The 18,264-nt window shown below is 36.8% G+C and overlaps 1 protein-coding gene across 8 annotated transcripts in view; it reads right to left on the bottom strand.

The window, feature by feature from the left end:
- The window catches only part of DMD (dystrophin), a 1,840,970-nt gene that overhangs the window by 614,289 nt on the left and 1,208,417 nt on the right, over positions 1–18,264 (bottom strand). For 7 of the 8 annotated variants that reach the window (XM_045507265.2, XM_045507267.2, XM_045507243.2 and 4 more), the window contains 2 exons: positions 13,215–13,316; positions 3,213–3,321 (listed from right to left, as the gene is read on the bottom strand). In XM_045507265.2, the coding sequence (XP_045363221.2) occupies positions 3,213–3,321; positions 13,215–13,316 (211 nt within the window). The remainder of the gene's footprint in view (positions 1–3,212; positions 3,322–13,214; positions 13,317–18,264) is intronic. The other variant, XM_045507235.2, reaches the window with a different exon arrangement.

The raw sequence follows: 18,264 nt of genomic DNA on the forward strand, positions 1-18,264 counted from the left end.
GAGAGCCTTACCTTAAAAAAATTGTGTATAACCATACATACTTGGCAAGTATTTTGAGGATAAAGACATATGTGCAAAAGCAGTTAGCACCATAGCAGGAGTGCAATGGAAAAAAACTTAGTATGATGAATGATAAATGATATTGTATTACAATACAGCACAGGAAATAATAACCATGTATCAGAACTGTATTATAAATTAGATTTCCCCTTTTTCTATTGTATTTATTTCAGATTAACTTTCTGGAAGTCAGGAATATAAACAATTCTTAATTCTGGTGTTTAAATCACCAAGTTAAAGAAATAACGTTTTATTTCAATAAAAGCAACTCTGAATCTACGTGACTCCCTACTGATTCTTTGCATTTAACATCTGTGCATTTAACATTTCTACTTTATGCCCATTCCTGTATCAGTTTGCTCTAGGGGATGAAAGGGTCCTGCTTTTGACAAAATTCCTCTCTCCCTCAGTTTTTCTCCAGCTCTGGTCCCAGCTCCACCAGTCATCATCAGTAGCTTGGACTGAAGGCATTCCCAGACTCTCCCTGCTGGCCACAATGTGAAGGGAGCAAGGAGCGGTAGGGAAGATGAGACTCTTAGCTGAGGGAGAAGGAAGTAGGGTAGGAGAGATGAAAGATGCTGTCTCCCACCGCTTTGGCCACACGACCCCTTACCCTCCCGCTCTGGCCTCACAAGTCTCCTTGACCTTCCTCTATCTCACTCCACGTCAAGGCCTTTGCTGTGGCTGTCCTCTCTCTGCCTGGAACACTTTCCCCTAGATGGAGACATGGCTCACTTCCTCACTTCCATCAGCTGTCTGATGTTCTCAAGTATTCTCTTAATAGGAAAGCTTCACTGACCAAACTACAGAAAATCACATCCTCATTCCTGTTCCCTTTCCCTCTTACCCTGCCTTCTTGTTCTCCACAATTGTGTTTTTCAAACTTCAGTGTACACATGAATCACCTGGAATCTTCTTAAAATGCAGATTCTGGTTTGCTAGGTTTGGGGTCGGTCCTGAGAGTCTGCATTTCTAACAAGTGCCCATTTGATATCAGTCTGTGGATTATACTCTATAACTCTTAACGATATCAAGATAGTATCTGTGTTCTTCTTTATTAGCTTATCATTTCTCTTCCAATCAGAGTATAGTGGACCCTTGATCCAGGCTGAGAATAGGACCGCTGACAGCTGAAAATCATGTGTAACTTACAGTCTGCTCTGTGTATCCACATGTCTGCCATTTAGACAGTTTCTCCACATGCACAGATTCAACCAATCATGGATCATGTAGTACTATCATATTTAGTACTGAAAAATTTCTGCATCTGCATATTAGTGGACCCACACAGTTCAAATCCATGCTGTTCAAGGGTCAAATGTACGTGTTTCATGAACGGAAGGACTTTAACTTATTCTGTGTTGCATCCTCAGCATGTACTACAATGCCCAATACGTAGAGGTTACTCAATAAATATTTATTAAGTGGATGAATTAAATATGTTTCTGGGAATCAAAACTGGAACTTTGAATCTATTTTCCAGTAGAAATAATACTGTCACATCGAGGTACTTTACAGATTAAAGAGATTTCTGTGCCCTGGCTTTGGAACCTTCCTACCATGTGTAAAGTGGCTTAAATAGGCACATAAATCCATAATCATGTTCAGAGGTCAACAAACTTACAACTAAATCATTGGAACCCAATCTCTTAACAGAGTTAAAGAATCTGAGGCTGAACATACAGGAGAAAGCTAGAGAACAAATACCAGTAAATGATTATATACAGACTAACTATGCATATGTGCTGAGGGAACGGACACTTACAGGTCACAGAAAGAAATAAACCTGATGTAATTAGTTGAATATAAACCCTGATATAGCAATTTTAGTGTCCCAGATTGACAAAGGAAATGCTTGCATGTCTTTTTTAAGTATCCAATATCATTAAATCTAACTCTGATGACTTCTCAGAAACCCCAGTGGGTACAAGAGACACACTGTCCCCATATTGCATGGCCTCTTTTAACCCAAGCACTATTTATCCTCTATCGAATTATCATTGTGCTACCCTGGCTGTAATCTTTCCACTGTGGTATATTTCTACTTGATATAAAATAAAAATCAAGTTTACTTCAACAACTAATCACCATAGGTTAATACTTCATCTGATCTTTGAAAAGCAGACAAAGCGCCCCCCTCCAAAAAAAAAGGGGAAGTAAAAACAAAAACAACAACAAAAAACCAACCAAAGATGTTTTTAGTTCTGCCTAATTATAGAATTGGTACAGCGAAAACGGTTTCTGGCTTCTTTTTCCTAAGATTCAAAGCCAGCATTAACATTGCCATGAGATTTTATGCCTACCTTCTACTAACAAATGAATAGAAAGTGAAATAAAATAGCCTGAAAAGATGCAGGAAAAACAAAAGTGAAAACTATAGCTAAATGAAGAAACATTCCTCCCCCAAGTCCACTTGTGGTAGTCACGGTCCATTTTTCTTTCTCTTGAACCAAAATTGGAAGAGTTCTTAAAATTGTTTTCAAATGGGACAGAGGGAGGTGCTAGGACTGGGTGTGTTCCCGTGGCTTCACAGATTTGTATAGGCTATTGTGTAAGTGATACAGGAGTCACTGAGATGGAATCATCATGCATTTACTCTTAGAAGCCACTCTGGAGCTCTACCCTGATTCCCTCTTCAGGGACAACACACCCATCCTTGCTACTCGAGTACTGGTTTTTGATGGTGTTCTTCACTGGGAATTGCCTTAGGCCCAGAAGACTCTTCTAAGGTCACCTTTCCTCCCAGTGGCAATGACTGGCTGGTTCAGCAATACAAAGGCCAGGCCCTCTCCCCGTAATTCAGTTCAGCTCTGCAGAGCCAGCCCAGTTCTAAGGCTCCTGTGGAACTGGCTGAGACCTCTGTTGCAGTCAAATCACCCTGCAGCCTCTTCTGCTGTCTATTGACATGGACCTTTCTGTATCGCAGGTGTATCTCCGCAGAATGCACCCCAGTATACTTTTGTTGTCCAATACCATGAATCAGAGTCCATATCCAAGGAAGCTACTCTAGGACATTCTGCATAGTAAATAACACAAGTTAATTCCTATTTTCAGAATTGCAACCAATTTTCCCTTTTACTCAGGGATCACCTCACTATGGTCCTTCTGAGCAAAAGTCTACAGCCATAGAGAATGTGATCCAGCATACTTACATGCTCCAATGGTGGTCAGTCCAGGGGCTGGGCCAGGCCACTTTGCCCTCAGCTCTTGAAGTAAATGGGTTACCGCCTTCCACTCTGAGCTCAGATCTTCTAACTTCTTCTTTAATAGAAAAGCATACATGTTATTTATTTGATTACCACCTTGAAGTAACTTAATTCACAACGTTATTAATTTATTTTGTGAATACATTATTGTATTTCTATTGTATTTTACTTCTAAATTACTTGTTGTGAGTAGAATTTCTTTCAAAGTTATTGTAATTATTTTAGCCAACCATGCCACAAAATTTTATTGATTGTTTGCTTCATACAGGTTCTTGCTCCAGGCACAATTTCATTTAAAGAAGTAGAGTGCAAACACTCATGAAAACAAAACAAAGAAACAAAAAACAGTGTCGTCTCACCCACTGGCTTGACTCTTAAATAGTATCTAGTGTAGCTGCATACGGGGCTTTTCTAGACAACATTAAAAATATCCTACAGTCCTGAATTATCCCAGATCAATTATATTAGAATCCCTTGGAGGGAAGGGCCGTGGTACACATGGGGATCAGACTCTTAGAGTCTGCTTCAAGCAAGAACTCTTGTTCCAAATGGTGAAAAAAGATGTCAGCAGACATCCTTCAGTCCTCAGTCCCTTTAGGGACCGTCTCAGCTGCAGATATCTGCCTTGCCCAAGGGCAGGCCCTTCCCAGGGCAGCCCTAATTTAAGGACTGATCAAGGTGAGAGTATAAAGGCTCAGTCAATTTGGTTCCAAGTAGGACCAGGCTGAGAGTCTATTTAGCTGCAGAGCTCCTGGAGGAGTCAGCCAAGCCTATGTCAGGGGTGTGCTGGTATGTATTAAAAACTGGCTCTCTGGAAAAAAAGAACTGATCTTAGTATTTGCTCATTTCTGTGGTGTAAACACTCCCACGATAGCCAATTTTAAGTTACCAAGAGACTGTCAAGTGGCTCACAAAATGCCTGAAAATCTGATAATAGACTCTCATGAGCAGATACAAGCTGCCTCCAGTACCCCGCTGGGTGGCTGTATGATTACTTACTGCCAGGAGAAAGCGAGCAGAGGTAATATCTGTCAGTTCTGAGCTGAGACTTTTGAAAAATGAGTGAGGTTTCTCCACCTGTATTTTCCCTTTCCACTAGCTGGGAGCAGAGGACCAAAAGGTCCTATGGTAAACTTTCTCAATGGACTTGGGGGAGAATTTATCCTAACGTGCCGAAGCAGTGGTAAACAAACTTTGGGACCAATAGAAACGCCTAGAGGCGTCATTAAACCAGTGATTGCTAGGTCTGAGCCCCAGGGCTCTAGATTTACGAGGTCTTGGGTGGGGCCCCAAAATGTACATTTCTAACAAATTTCCAGTTGATGCTGATGCTAATTGTCCAAGACCAAAGACTAAGGCATCCATTATAAGTAATGAGGTACCTAAGCATCTGCAATGGACTAGATATGCACCATCTTTGACAAAAATAAGAAAAAAATAATTTTCTATAGGACTTAATTCTCTTGAGGAACCCCACTTAAGAAAAGCTGCCAAGGGAATAAATCCTAAAATAAATGCTAAAACTTTATCCCTTCCTATTTTTACTATCATCTATGCTCTTGAGGTTATTTATTCCATTGTGTCTGACATCATGTCAAATCAAGGCTTTGAATTTCTTCTCCCAGAGTGCATGCTGTTAAACATTTACCATCACATCAATGAATATAACTCTTTTTATTTATTAAAATAGAAGCCTTGAATTCAAAAACAAACAAAAAAATGCCTCTGATCAGTGAGGAAAACTATCACTGAAAGTCATGACATATGGAAGATGTTTTTCCATTCTGACATCAGAACTAAACACTGAGAATTAAATGCTATCAAAGGCTAGTGAATTAATATATATTTGGTCTCTTGATCTTCCTGCAAAGTTGCAGTGAGTTCACAGGGACATAATATTAAGAGGAACTAGAAGTAACCATGTTGCTAATAAGAAGTAGCAATAGATAATAGGGAAGAGACAATAAATGTAAAAGTAGATAACTAGAAAATGTAGCGATCTTGGTCATTCATTGAAGGGATAACAGTGCAGCAGATGGTGAGGTCTCATCACACATCATTTAACCTATAGGAAGTCACCTATGTATCCTATATATGGTGGGTGAGAGAGAGAGAGAGAGAGAGAGAGAGAGAGAGAGAGAGATTATAGGCTGATTTACATACTGCTGAGATCTGCCCACTCTTCCACTCAGTAAGCATATGGCCCCATAGTGAGTGGGTGAAGAGACATGGAAGTTTGCTGTTTCTATAGCTGGCTTAGGTTTCACCTTCTTTTCATGGTACAAGTATTTCACTGTGTTGAATCTGATTCTAATATTTAAAGTATTTATCTTACAATCTGGCTTTTAAAAGCAAATTAACTACTTCATCTGGGTGTCAACTGAAGCAACAGTGATCCGTACTAAACACTGATTCCATGTGCATCATTGTATAATGAAACAGAACAATAAATGATGCTTATAAAGATGACCTTGAAAATTAAGAAAAGTTTAAATTACACTCTGTTTTAGAATCAGAAGTCCTGGATTTCAGTCCTAACTCATTACTACTGGTTGTGTGATCATTGGCAAATCAGGCAGGTCATTCAGATTTATCATCCTTGAAAGGTGGATATAACACTACCACCTAACTCATAGCTTTGTTGGAGAAACTAAATGAGATATTTTATGTGAAAAGAACTCTGTGAACTGTAAAGTACTATAACATTGTTGGTTAGTTATTATTCACTGCTTAATGAAGCAAAATAGAAGATAGTAAATAAAAGTTTTCATTAAAACAGTTAAAATGAAAATACTTTGATGCTTAAAAGACTAGGTTTGGTTATTCTGAAAGTAACATGTTTATATATTCAATTCCCTTTTATTAATCCATTAACTCTGAATGGTCTATTCATTTATTAGAATGTTATCTTCTCACTGTTATTTCCAGATGGGTAAAGGAGGTATTCATATAATTTCAGATATACAGATTTAAAAAATCAAGTACTACCCCTCAATGTACCACAAACATCTGAGGATACTGCAAACTGTCAGAAATGCAATAAGCTCAGAATTGCATGTTCCTCAATCTTTCAAAATTATTAGCAAACAACATCACAAAAAATGGCTATAGATTTTGATTCACCTGGTCACAAAAATACTCTGGCAACTTCTTCAAGTACCTGGTACACTTTAGACTTGAAATTTATTATTTATATATTATGGAAATTCTTTTTTGTTTGGTTTTGTTTTGCTTTTTGGTCCTCTGGCATATGCTCATATTTTCTGTTCTCTATTTTCTATTAGGCTCTAAAGTTCCTTCGGGTAGCAAAAAAATGTTTGGCTGCAGCGACTAATGCAGTATTCTCCACATAATAAACTTGAGCCATGCTCAGTAAAAATTTGTAAAAGATAATGATTTGCTAATCATGTTAATAATTTGTAACCAAATTTAAGGGAACCAAGTGTATGTCTAAATTCCAACATCTTTAAATATAAAATCAGTGGGATAACAGTTATCAAGTCCTATTCTTGATTAGATTTCCCAAGTTTTCAAACTTTGAATATGCTAAGCAAATTGCAGGTCCCAGGCTTTCTTCATGAGGGCTCAAAACTCAACAATCATAGTGGATTCATGTTTTACCAAAAAGGAGAAACTCTGAGATCATTTTCTAAAAAGGGCAAAACTAGTTTCATTATAGGGACGTTTGCAGCTGAATATTATTTTCCATTGTTTTTAACTGACTTGGAAATAGTCATTAAATGTTAAGACAATTATATGAAGCAATGTAAAATTTCTTCCTTATGGAGAGCAGAAATTAATAATAAGAAAAATCATTTCTGAAAATAGCTTTCCTTTTTAACTTAAAATGGAATACTTTTTAAACTTTATTTGAGTTTGGGATTTTCAAAGTTTTAAAATCTTATCTTTTTCTCCTGTGTCAGTGTTTGGCATGCAATTAATATCTGCTACATCAATAAATGAATCCACCTATGGCTGTATATACACAGATATGCATGTCAATATTGTAATGGAAACATCTATGTCTCTATAGATGCAATTAATACAACCGAGGACTAGGGGTGAAATTCAGATCTCTAAAACGCTTGTCCACTTCCAGCATGAGCTAATGAGTAAGCCTATATTGAGATTTTTTTCCCCAAATTTTTCCTCAGAAAAGAGTGTGTATTAGCTTATAATGTCTTTTGTGTCTCAATTGTTTTATTTGGACAACAAACTTGCATAGTAGCCTGAAATAACCTCAAGAGATATGAATTTGGGATGCTTATAGCTCATCTGCGAGAATTTGTTAATAAAAGCAAGGAAGTAAAGAAAGCTGATAAGCCATTAGCAATTATCCCTAGGGTACCTCACACTCAGTGGTGAAGGCCACTGTAAACAAGTCATTTAAGAATAGTTTTAAAAAGCAAAACAATAAGTTGTTCTGGAGTGGTAAATAATACACTTCTAAGAAAAATGAAAAGATCCTCTCTCCTAATATTTTGGGAATGGACGTTGAAGTTAGAGATAAATATTCCAGTGATCACACCAAGGAAGTGAAAAATGGCCCTTCTGGTAACTGGCAGCTAGGTTAGGTGTGATGGTCCTAACTTAAGTACATAAAAAACTGTCATAGAAAATAAACTAGACAGAGACAAGGGCACCCCAGGGCCATGTTTGGAATGAGACAGAGACAAGGCCACTCTGGCACCAAAAAAATGACTAATATGAGGCACTGCTGCTTCTTTAACAGTGACAGACAGCTCTGCCCTGCTTCAATCCTTTTGCCTTCTAGATAGAAATTGTTAAGATACCCGATCACCACACTGACTCCATTTTTTGAAAGCATCTAATCCAAACTGGCTTCCATCTCCCTAATTCCTCTTTCGAATCATCCAGCCAGCTAAGCCCTGCTAGCAGCTCTTTTCATTGCCCTCTTTTATCCCACAGTCTCTGGAGGACTTTCTCCCTTGCTGCAGTAAGCTAAACGATCCTCATTAAAAATTTTTTTTATTTATTTACTTACTTACTTACTTTTGTGAGTGGAGATAATTAGGTCTATTTATTAATTTTAAGAGGAGGTACCAGGGATTGAACCCAGGACCTCATGCATGCTAAGCATGTGCTCTACACTTGAGCTATATATCCTCCCCCTCTCACTCTTTGATTATAGGTATGTTCCTAGTTGCTTTTGGACAGGGAGCTTTAACAGTACTATATGGGGATTCCAACAGTGCTGTACTGTAAATAACTTAGAAGGAAGACTGTAGGCTCCAGATTTCTGGAATATATATAAGAAGAGTGTGAATGAAGTTGCTTTATAAAATATAAATGGGACAAAAGCAATATTTCTAATTAGTGTGTTATTTTATAAAATGTGAGATTTCAAACAAGGAAGTGCTCATCAACTAAGAAATTAAATATAATTAGGCACTTGGCAATCTCATCCACATTCCTAAATGATTCTATCAGTTGCTCAAAAATCTATTATAAATTTATCTTCTCAATGGGGAAGTGGGGCTCTCCTTATATTCAAAGGTAAGTGATTAGCATTTACTCAACTTCTTATAGTCAAGGCTTTTGCCTCAGTTGTAAAACTAACTTGCATTAAAAAAAATGAAATTCTGCTACTCATATATTAATAAATCATAAAATCTCTCTAATATTGTTACTCTCTTTCTATAATCCTTCTCCTAACTTTCTCTGTTATCACTGACATGGAAAATGTGCTTATCAAATGCGTTAGTCAAAATGGACCTGCTGATCTGGGGGGGACAGATTTATGTCTATTATCTGGCTATTGATTTCTGATGTAACCAACAAAAACTTTTTGATCTGATAGATGATTTATAAAATCCAAATACTGTAATAAGTATAATATATAATTGCAAATATTTTGAACCAGACACCACTTGATCTGCTATACCATTTATAAATCTTCAGATACACATCTGTTGTGAGTAATATATTTTAAATTACCAGGCAAAAACAAAATAAACCTAAGGAAGTGGAATGTTGGAATCCTGGAAATGTTAAGATGTTGATGTTGGCAGTAGAACAAACTCAGGAGAAAGAAACAGCTTAACCTAGTTAATTAACAACAAAACAGCTGGGAAGATGAAACATCCCTGGTTGTGACTGACTATAATTGAAAATGACTAATGATGCTGTCATTTTGCAGCTTATATCTGAAGAAATGATGCCTGGAAGATTATAATTGCCATCTTGACCATTTGTTTACAGCAATTTTGTGTGTGTGTGTGTGTGTGTGTGTTAAAGGTTGGGGTGGAAACCTTTGGCCAAATAAAGCAAGCTCCTAACACCTTCTATTTTCTCTTACATTTAAAAAATTGAAGAGCAGTAATAAAAAAAAAAGTATAATTAGATTCACCTTAACAAGATATTTTTGGATAATCTAAAAAGTTAGCAAAACAAACCAACTGGTGTGATCTTATTGCTTCACCAAGTAACCAAGACATTTTAAATTCCATTGATGTTTTCAGTTCTAATAATGCAAGGTGACATAAGAATTTCAAAATATATACACACACTTAACATTGTTAAGAGAAAGAGTAGTGTTGTTCCACATTAAGCTAAAGAATAAGTATGAATAGAAGGAAATCTCATGTAAATGCTTAAATTGAAAAGAGAGTTAAAATTGTCTTAAATAACAAGTGGCTTTTTTGGGGTAGTTGTCAATAGTGTTGCAACTGATGGCAGTTGTTTTTGTTGCTTTTTAACTGCTAAATTTGGTGCTATGGAAGACCTACTCATTACTCAGTGGAAAACAGAACACATTAAAACGATTCCATCAATAGCATTATTATAAAATATTATGATCAAAGGTATAATGTTAGCAAAATACTAAACAATTTATTGAACTTAGCCAACCAGTCTTCAACAGCTTCTAAAATTAAGATGAAGGAACAATATACAAATCAAATGAAATAAAAGTGTGTGTGTGTACGTGTACGTGTGTGTGTGTGTGTGTGTGTGTGTGTGTAGGGGAGAGAGAGAGGAGATGGAAAGAAAAACAAAGATGCTTATCTCTTCAATCACATTATTCTAAGATTTTTCCAGTATTCTTACATTAGAGATGTAGTGCTACATTTATGTCATCAGTAGAACTGTCTCAGAATATATGTTTTATCTTTAACATGAAGTCCTCAAAGAAAATGAGAAAGAAGTTGGTTATTCAAGGATGACAAAAAACAAACTAAAAATTTACCATCTTTGAAAATCAAAGAAGGCCTAGAGAAGTTGATAAAATGAAGAAAAAAGGAAAAAACTGAACAGGAATGAGCCTCACTCCCAAACAGGACTCAGCTTGGGAGGTGAGCGTAGGAGGTAAGAAGACAGCCTGGCTGACGCAGAACGTGGAGGTGCCAACAGACAGTCAATTTTCTAAGAAAAAGAATCATTCTCCGATGTGTCCTTAATTAGAATGTCTGCAAGTGGTGGACGTACTAATTATCCATTTAAATACTGGATCTTATATACACATCATGAGGGATTTTCATTTTCTTTTTAAAGAATATCACCATCTTCTTTATAATTATTATAGTTTCTGTATGTACCTACTCCCCCAAACAAAGCCAAACTTCTATGAAAATGTATTGCAGGCTATTCGTACCCTTTTCCCTTCTATTAAGAAGTGAGAAAACCCAAAGTTAAGAAGGAAAGGCATTAGGAACAGCAAAATTTTACAATTTTGATATATGAAATCCAAGTTAAAAACAGGCTTTGTTTATGTACTATCAGAGCAATGGATCATCCTTTGGAAAAATCATCCCTAACCTTTAAGAAGAAGTTTTAAATCCAAGTACAGACTGAAACAGACCCCACTGCTTTGCTACCTTGTATTGCTGGGTTCCATGTTTTGAACTATGAGGTAGTGTTTGAGCCTCTAGGGTATTAGGCTCCCACAAGCTCCAGCTAACCTTCAAGTGTTTCCAAGGTCATGGCCCTTATCAAAAGCTGCATGTGAATACACTATTTCTCCACACCCCCAATCTCCCAAATCAATCTTGCCCTTTGGCCACTATGAACTTGGTATGTTGATTCCTCCCCCAATGTGAGGGATAAATCAGAGAGCAGGAATGAGTTTTCACTTAACTTCTGCTTCTCCCAAGTGAACTCGTTTGAGAGGAAATGGGAGAGGAGGGAATGAGAAAAGAAGAGTGCTGACTCTACACAATGATTTCAAGAAATTCAAAAGAGAAGGAAGTTCACAAATACCTTCTTACTCTTTCTTTCATTTCAGAAAGGTTTATATCACTAAAACGACAGGAGACATTGCATATGCTCAGAAATGGCCGATCCCAGTTCTGATCTCAAAGTGGCCCGGGAATTGAGGGTATGATTAAGCCAGCCTTAACTGCTTGGATTGTTTACATATAATGAAAACAAAATTTTTCGGATTGACTTTCAATTAAGACTCTCTGTTTTTCACAAGGATAAAAGTAAAAGCCAATTTAAATGCATATTTGTAGTTTGTAACAATTATGCCAAACACTGCAAAAAGTCATTGCAGATCAAACAAGAGTAGGTGGAGTGGACCTACAAAATGGTCCATTTGTCCGTCTCATTGCTTGCTATTAAGGTCATTCTGTTAATCAAGAAAAGTGCCTGCTTGGGGACTGGCTTTCTTTAGAGCATCAACAGAAACCCTGAAATTTGCTGCTTTCAGGAACTTCTCTAGCTCTCTAATCTAAATACTGTACACACTGTTACTTTATGAAAATTATCATACCAGGCCTGGACTGGATGCAAATTATTTTGGGGGGATGTTAGGAGTGGGGGCAACATATTCCTGAATAAACGTCTATCGATACCAACAGAGAAATCTGTGCCTTTCAGCATCTGGTGTTTGGACATTACATTTAGGCTAAAACTTTAAGTTTACCTAAGGAAAAGCCCTTGTAAACTGTAAAGAAAACAAACAATTTTCTAGAAATGAAGCTTGGGCCAAGCATAAGTGGTGATCTTGGAGACAGAGTGTAAGTCATGGTAATGTTATTTGCAAGGACAAACTAGTTCTGTATAATGAGGTTATTGACCTGTACTGTTTTAGAGCAGTTTTAAACATAAAGGTGAGGCTCACTAAATCTCAGCCTGCAACATTAGCTAGAGTAACCAGGACTGATCAATAAACAGCCACCATTATAGGCTCTCGGGAACCTTCATCATAATGGGAGCCATTATAATTTTGGTCAGGCACAGAAAATAAGGTAACCTATACCTAACGTCTATTTATCACTGGACTCTCAGTCTCTCATTTGCAAATGGAAGCCATTGATTAGCTATTTTTGAGGAAAATTTAGCTGGTTTTCCATTTCTCTCCTTATGTACTAGCCTGTGAATAACTGTGTCCTAGACTTCAAAATGCACATGAGGAAAGGAAAGAAGTAGAAAGCTTTCTCCTAGGCCAGCGTTTCACTGAAGACAGAAGCACTTACATGACATTTCACTAAAAATTCTTGACCCACTAAAGTCCTAAAGCCCGAATGCCGATCTTCCACTTTCATGAGAAAGAGCAACAGAGAAAAGAAAGGTCATGGATCATATTGTGATTCTCTATAGCTGTTGGAGACAGACAGTATGATGCAGTAGCTTGATTTGAATTAAGCCAAACAATATGAAAAGCATCAAGGCTGGCAAGCAAAGCAATAAAGCCTCAAAGAATTTAATCTACCTTGAAGGTGGGACTCCTTTTTGTATTGATGGCAGCACACCAGGACAGAAATGAGTCCTTTAATGCAATGACTCGTTAATACCCTTAAGATCACAATATATAAATAGGCTATGTTGATCAAAAAGACAGCACTGCCTCTGCTACTGCAGGATGGCCAATATTTCTTTACAAGTTATTTCATTGATTATAAATAGACCACGGCAATGGCAAATGTACAACAGGGGAAGCATAACCCATTATGAGGTAATGGATATTGCTAGAGGTTGCTTCATTACCTTCACTGGCTGAGTGGCTGGTTTTTCCTGGTACAAATGCTGCCCTTTAGACAAAATCCCTTCCACATCCGGCTGTTTAGCTTGAACAGCTACTTCAGTTTCCTGGGGAAAAGAGCACATACAGTGCAGATTAACTTCACAGTTAGCAATAAAATTACTAAATTTAAATATACCCTTGGAGACTCCACATGTATTGCAGATCAATTTCTGCATGGTACATCGGGGCATAAAGTAGCTTTCAGTGCAGAGAAAAGAAATGCATGGCTTTGCGAAACCCACAGAAGTTTGAAAAAATGCATTCAATATCTTCTTGAGTTGTGCCATAGTACTATCCTATAGAAACAGAGACACTTTACATTTTTCGAAAGAGTAAAATTCAGTAACAAGAAGTATGATTTATGAATAGGATTACATAGGATTACTATGGATAAATACTATTATTAGTTTTAGTACTCTCAGTAATCCTAATGTTCATTTTACTCTACAAACTTCTTTATTTTAACAGGATTCTTTTCTGGGCTTGGGATCCAAAATTTTGTTTCAAAATAGAAACCAAATAAATCTTTCCACATCATTGTCAATATGGTTAATTTTCTTTTCAAAGAATGAACACCTAAAGAACAGTATTAAGGCTTATTAATTATTAAGCAGTCAAAACGAAAGAGGCCTTTTGAGGAATGATTAGATTATTTTAAAAAATGTGTTTGTTTTTCCTTAGTCTGAAGAAGACTGAAGCACAACTGCATGACCAAAAAAAAAAAAAAAAAACCCAGAACAAAACAAAATACCCTCTTTAGCTGTATGAATAGAAAGTGCTTTGTTACTGGCTGCTGTCTAGCTCTCTTGAAGAGACAACAAAAGCGATGTGCATAAATTGAAGCTGAAGGAAGTGAAGTTAAATATTACAGAAGACTTTCTGGATGGAACACTTGTTAAACACTGGGATGGAGTATCGATTAATCAATGTCAGGCGTCAGTCAGGGCCTGGGCAATCTTCCCCAGATAGCAACTCCTGATTAACCCATATCCCTCTTCCTCCATCTCCTGCTCTGTAGCCTCCCAGCACTTCTGTGTGTACGTGTCTTCATACCACGGTTTCCTTTGTATACTGTGTCTGCACCTGTTCTCTCTCAGCTCATCAGAGCCAGGTGTCCTTGGAACCCAACTTTCTGTCATGTTATATGGCACAGGAGGGTGTCTTGTAACTTGTGGGTGCTCATCACATGCTCTCGGGGAGGATTATTTCTTCAGTTCTTACAGTAAATAGCAGTGAGAGGTAGGTAGTTTGGTTAAAAGCGTCCCTAACATTAACACTAACCCTGGGTATTAGATGGGTATGTGTTCAAAATACACACACACACACAGACACAGACACAGACACACAGACAGACACACACACACAGACACACACACACCCCTACCTTTAGAGACAATAATTATGGAAGAAAGAAACCTAAAATTGCAAGTACTAATTCACTGTCTATGATGAAAAGTTCTAAGAATGATTTTTTTAAATCTTGAAAATTTTGACGAGTTCAAAACCCGAGTGTATTTTGTGAGGGTTGGGTATTTCCTTCTTCCTTTACAATTGTTTGTAAGTGCACCCAGTGTAAATGTTATACCTTCAGAAAATGAGCACACGTTTAGTCAATAATTTTAGCAATGCTTCAGGTGTGCTGCAAATGATTAACACTAATACCTTTCTCTTCCTGATCCTAGTCTTCAGTTGCCAATAAAGAGTTCCAAAGATCACAAAGAACTGATGTTACTATTCAGAAGGCATGGACAAGTGACCAGGGTTAAAAGATGGCATTTAATATGACAAGGAAGTCGCTTAGGAAATAAACACACCGATTTTAATTCATGATATTCTCAGTGGCAAATGAACAGAAACAGTAGCAAGGGTGACATTAGGGCAGCCCAGGTATTACTTAGAGCTCCAACTTCTAAGGACGTACTTGCTCAATGGATTGAGAAGGTGGCATGACACGTGAAATGTCCAGGTTTTGCACTTGCAGAAAGTCAAATATTCCCTCTCCAGGCAACTTAATTAGCCCTAGATTGAGTTCTCTGATGAATAAGCATTGCAAAGTCACATCATTTCCCTTTACAGAAATGTTTCCTAGTAGCATTTCCTTCCATCAACACTATTGCCATCTCTTCATCCTTTAATGAAATAATGGGGAGTTTAAGTACCTGGATAAGATTTACACTTGGCCCTACAGCAATAGAGCAATGGGTGAGAGAAATCATGTTCAGCTCTTAATTCTTCGTGGGTACTTCTCCTTCGTAAGTTTTTGTGAACAAGATATCTAATTATACGTACCTTTGACAAATCACCTTAGAAAGGCCATTTTGAAGATAAATTTCTACAATTTACCATACTACATTTATTTGCAGTGTGAATTTATTACTTAAAAGATAGGTCAGTGATTGAGGGTCAAATATTATTGCTGGAAAGGTCAACTATAGTAAATCTAATTAAGTTCACTTAAATGTTTCTTAGTATAGTTTTTCTTTAGTGACTGTGAAAGAAATACACTATTAGAAGCTGATAATAATCCTGGAAAAAATAGAAGTGGATGTGAAATAAATTCAAAAATTTTTATCACTTCATGAAACTGAAACTTGGCATGGAAAAATTGAAAAGCAAAGAAAACAAACAAACAAAAAAACAGCAAAATGACATGACTGTGCACACATATGAAAAGGCTGCTGAGACCATTAGCCGTGATGAAAATGCCAGTAAACTGCTCCAAGATTAACTGCTGTAAGGTTAACAAACGAGGGTTGCTAAAACTTTACCATGTGTTTCATACATTTTTTCCATCATATTTACAGTACTACAAAAAGGGTATTATCTAATTTTACAGATGCTGAAACCAAAGGAGATTAGGTCAATTGTCCAAGGCCTCCAAGCTTGTAAATGGCAGAGCTGATATTATTACCAGGTTATATATAAACTTCTACTTTACCCCTTACATTGTTGACTATAGCATGTGTGTGCGCGTGCACACGCATATGCTAAAACTGGCAGTCATATTTCTAACTATAATGTTAATTTTTTCTCCTCCTTTTTAACTCCAATACATTCTACAGTATCCTTCCTGGTTGTAAATAAGAGAAAATTCTCTCTTTTCCCACAGAAAAATAAATTCTTACACAGCCTTTAAAAAGCTCCAAGGATGTCTCTTTGTGGGTTTATGATAGCCAAACTTATGATATCCAGGTCAAAGAACTGGTTTGAGTAAACCTTTTATCTCACAAATGGCCTCACATCTTTATATGATTTACGATAAGGTGAAGGAGGTCACCACCAAAACGGAAACACAGTTAACTATATTGGCCAGTTTTTGTAAATAGTAAGTGCTCAACTTTACAGCACTTTCAGACAAAGTCTTCAAGGGATTTCAACCAAAAAAATCTCACTTCTAATAATAGAATATTTCCATTTAGGCTTTTTTTCCTCTGTCTTATTCTTAATATATCCCCTGCAATGTAAGATTGTGCACACAGTGTTAAGACTCTTAGATGTAACTAGAGTTTGTTTTTTTTTTCCCCAGCACAGTACTGAGAGGTCACTACAACCTCATGCATAATTTTAAGACAATAATTTTTATTAAATAGGTAACAGGAATCACCCTTCATTTATACTCACTAGGAGAATATTGCAGTGTATTTTTTAGAAATCCAGCCTTGATAGGCTTTCAAAATGGAGCACCTTTAGTCTTAGTTATTTCTCATTAAACAGCACTAATATTGGGGAGTTGTTGGTCTGACAAGCAATGAAGCAATGGTTAGTGATTAAAAAAGACTAAATAACACCTTTGAGGATGAAAGTAGCAATTCATAAGCAAACTAATGTACTTGTATTTTCTAAGGATTTATTCATTGAATATTGTATTTCTAATTCAGTATTAAACTGATTGTATGCATGCATTTCTTTTTTTTAACTAGAAATTTGGTGACCCTAAGGATAGTGTAAGATAGATAGATAAATATCTATATATATATCACAACATAAGGAGGGTATAAACAGTCTTTTCACATATGTTCCAACATTCATTCATTTGACAATATTTATTTAATATTTACTATAGTTCAAAGTCTTGGCTAGGAACTGTGAATATTATGAAGCAGAAGGATACAAACACATATTAAACTTAGACTGCAACAGGGATAATGACCAGCAAAGCACCATGTACAATGGGGCACAGAGAAGAAACTCATCAGGTCTGTGTTTAAGGGACAAAAAAAGCCTTGTGGGGGAGGAAAGGCTTGAGCAAAGGCATGGAACACAAACAGCTCAGGCACCTGGTTGACAAAGGGATGGATGATGGAAAGTACTGCAAGAGAGAATCTGGTGAATGCAAAGACCAGAACCAGAGGTGGCGTGGAGACCCCATGTGTGGGAATGGGAAGAAATGGTGCAGGAGTAAAAGGCGAGAGCCCGAGAAAAGAAGGATCTTTCCTATCACTGTCAGGACCTTAGTGGAAAAGTTACAAAAGAGTTTTAAACAAGGGAACAACACTTTGATTTCTAATCGATGTCCTAAAAATGAATACATATGAATATATGAATAGACAGATAAAGATAGATAGATAGATAGATAGATAGATAGATAGATAGATAGATAGAAAGAAGATCTATCAATGCACAGTTTTCCATTCAAATAAGCTGGTCAGAATAACATATGTATACCGTTACTGAAAACAAAGAAGATCAAGATAAAAATGACACCTTTTTTTCCTTAGCAAACATAAGTGCCCCTTCACTTTGTTTTCTTATTTATGAAGAATATTTTCTGCCATTTGACCATTTGGTCAACCACCACAATCAATGGTTTTTCTATTAAGTTTAAGATATCATGGATTGTAAGGACCACTGTTACTCTACCAATTGCTAAGAAAGTTTAAAAAATTAACTTTGGAGGCATTATTGTGGGAAACATCTCAATTTCAGAGAAGCAGAAATGTAAAAAAAAGAGAAAAAGGATTTTGGAAGCAATGAAATTCTAAGATATTTGTGAAGACTATGATCGGTGTATTA

This window comes from Camelus bactrianus, chromosome X, assembly GCF_048773025.1.
Source record: "Camelus bactrianus isolate YW-2024 breed Bactrian camel chromosome X, ASM4877302v1, whole genome shotgun sequence".
NCBI lineage: Eukaryota > Metazoa > Chordata > Mammalia > Artiodactyla > Camelidae > Camelus > Camelus bactrianus.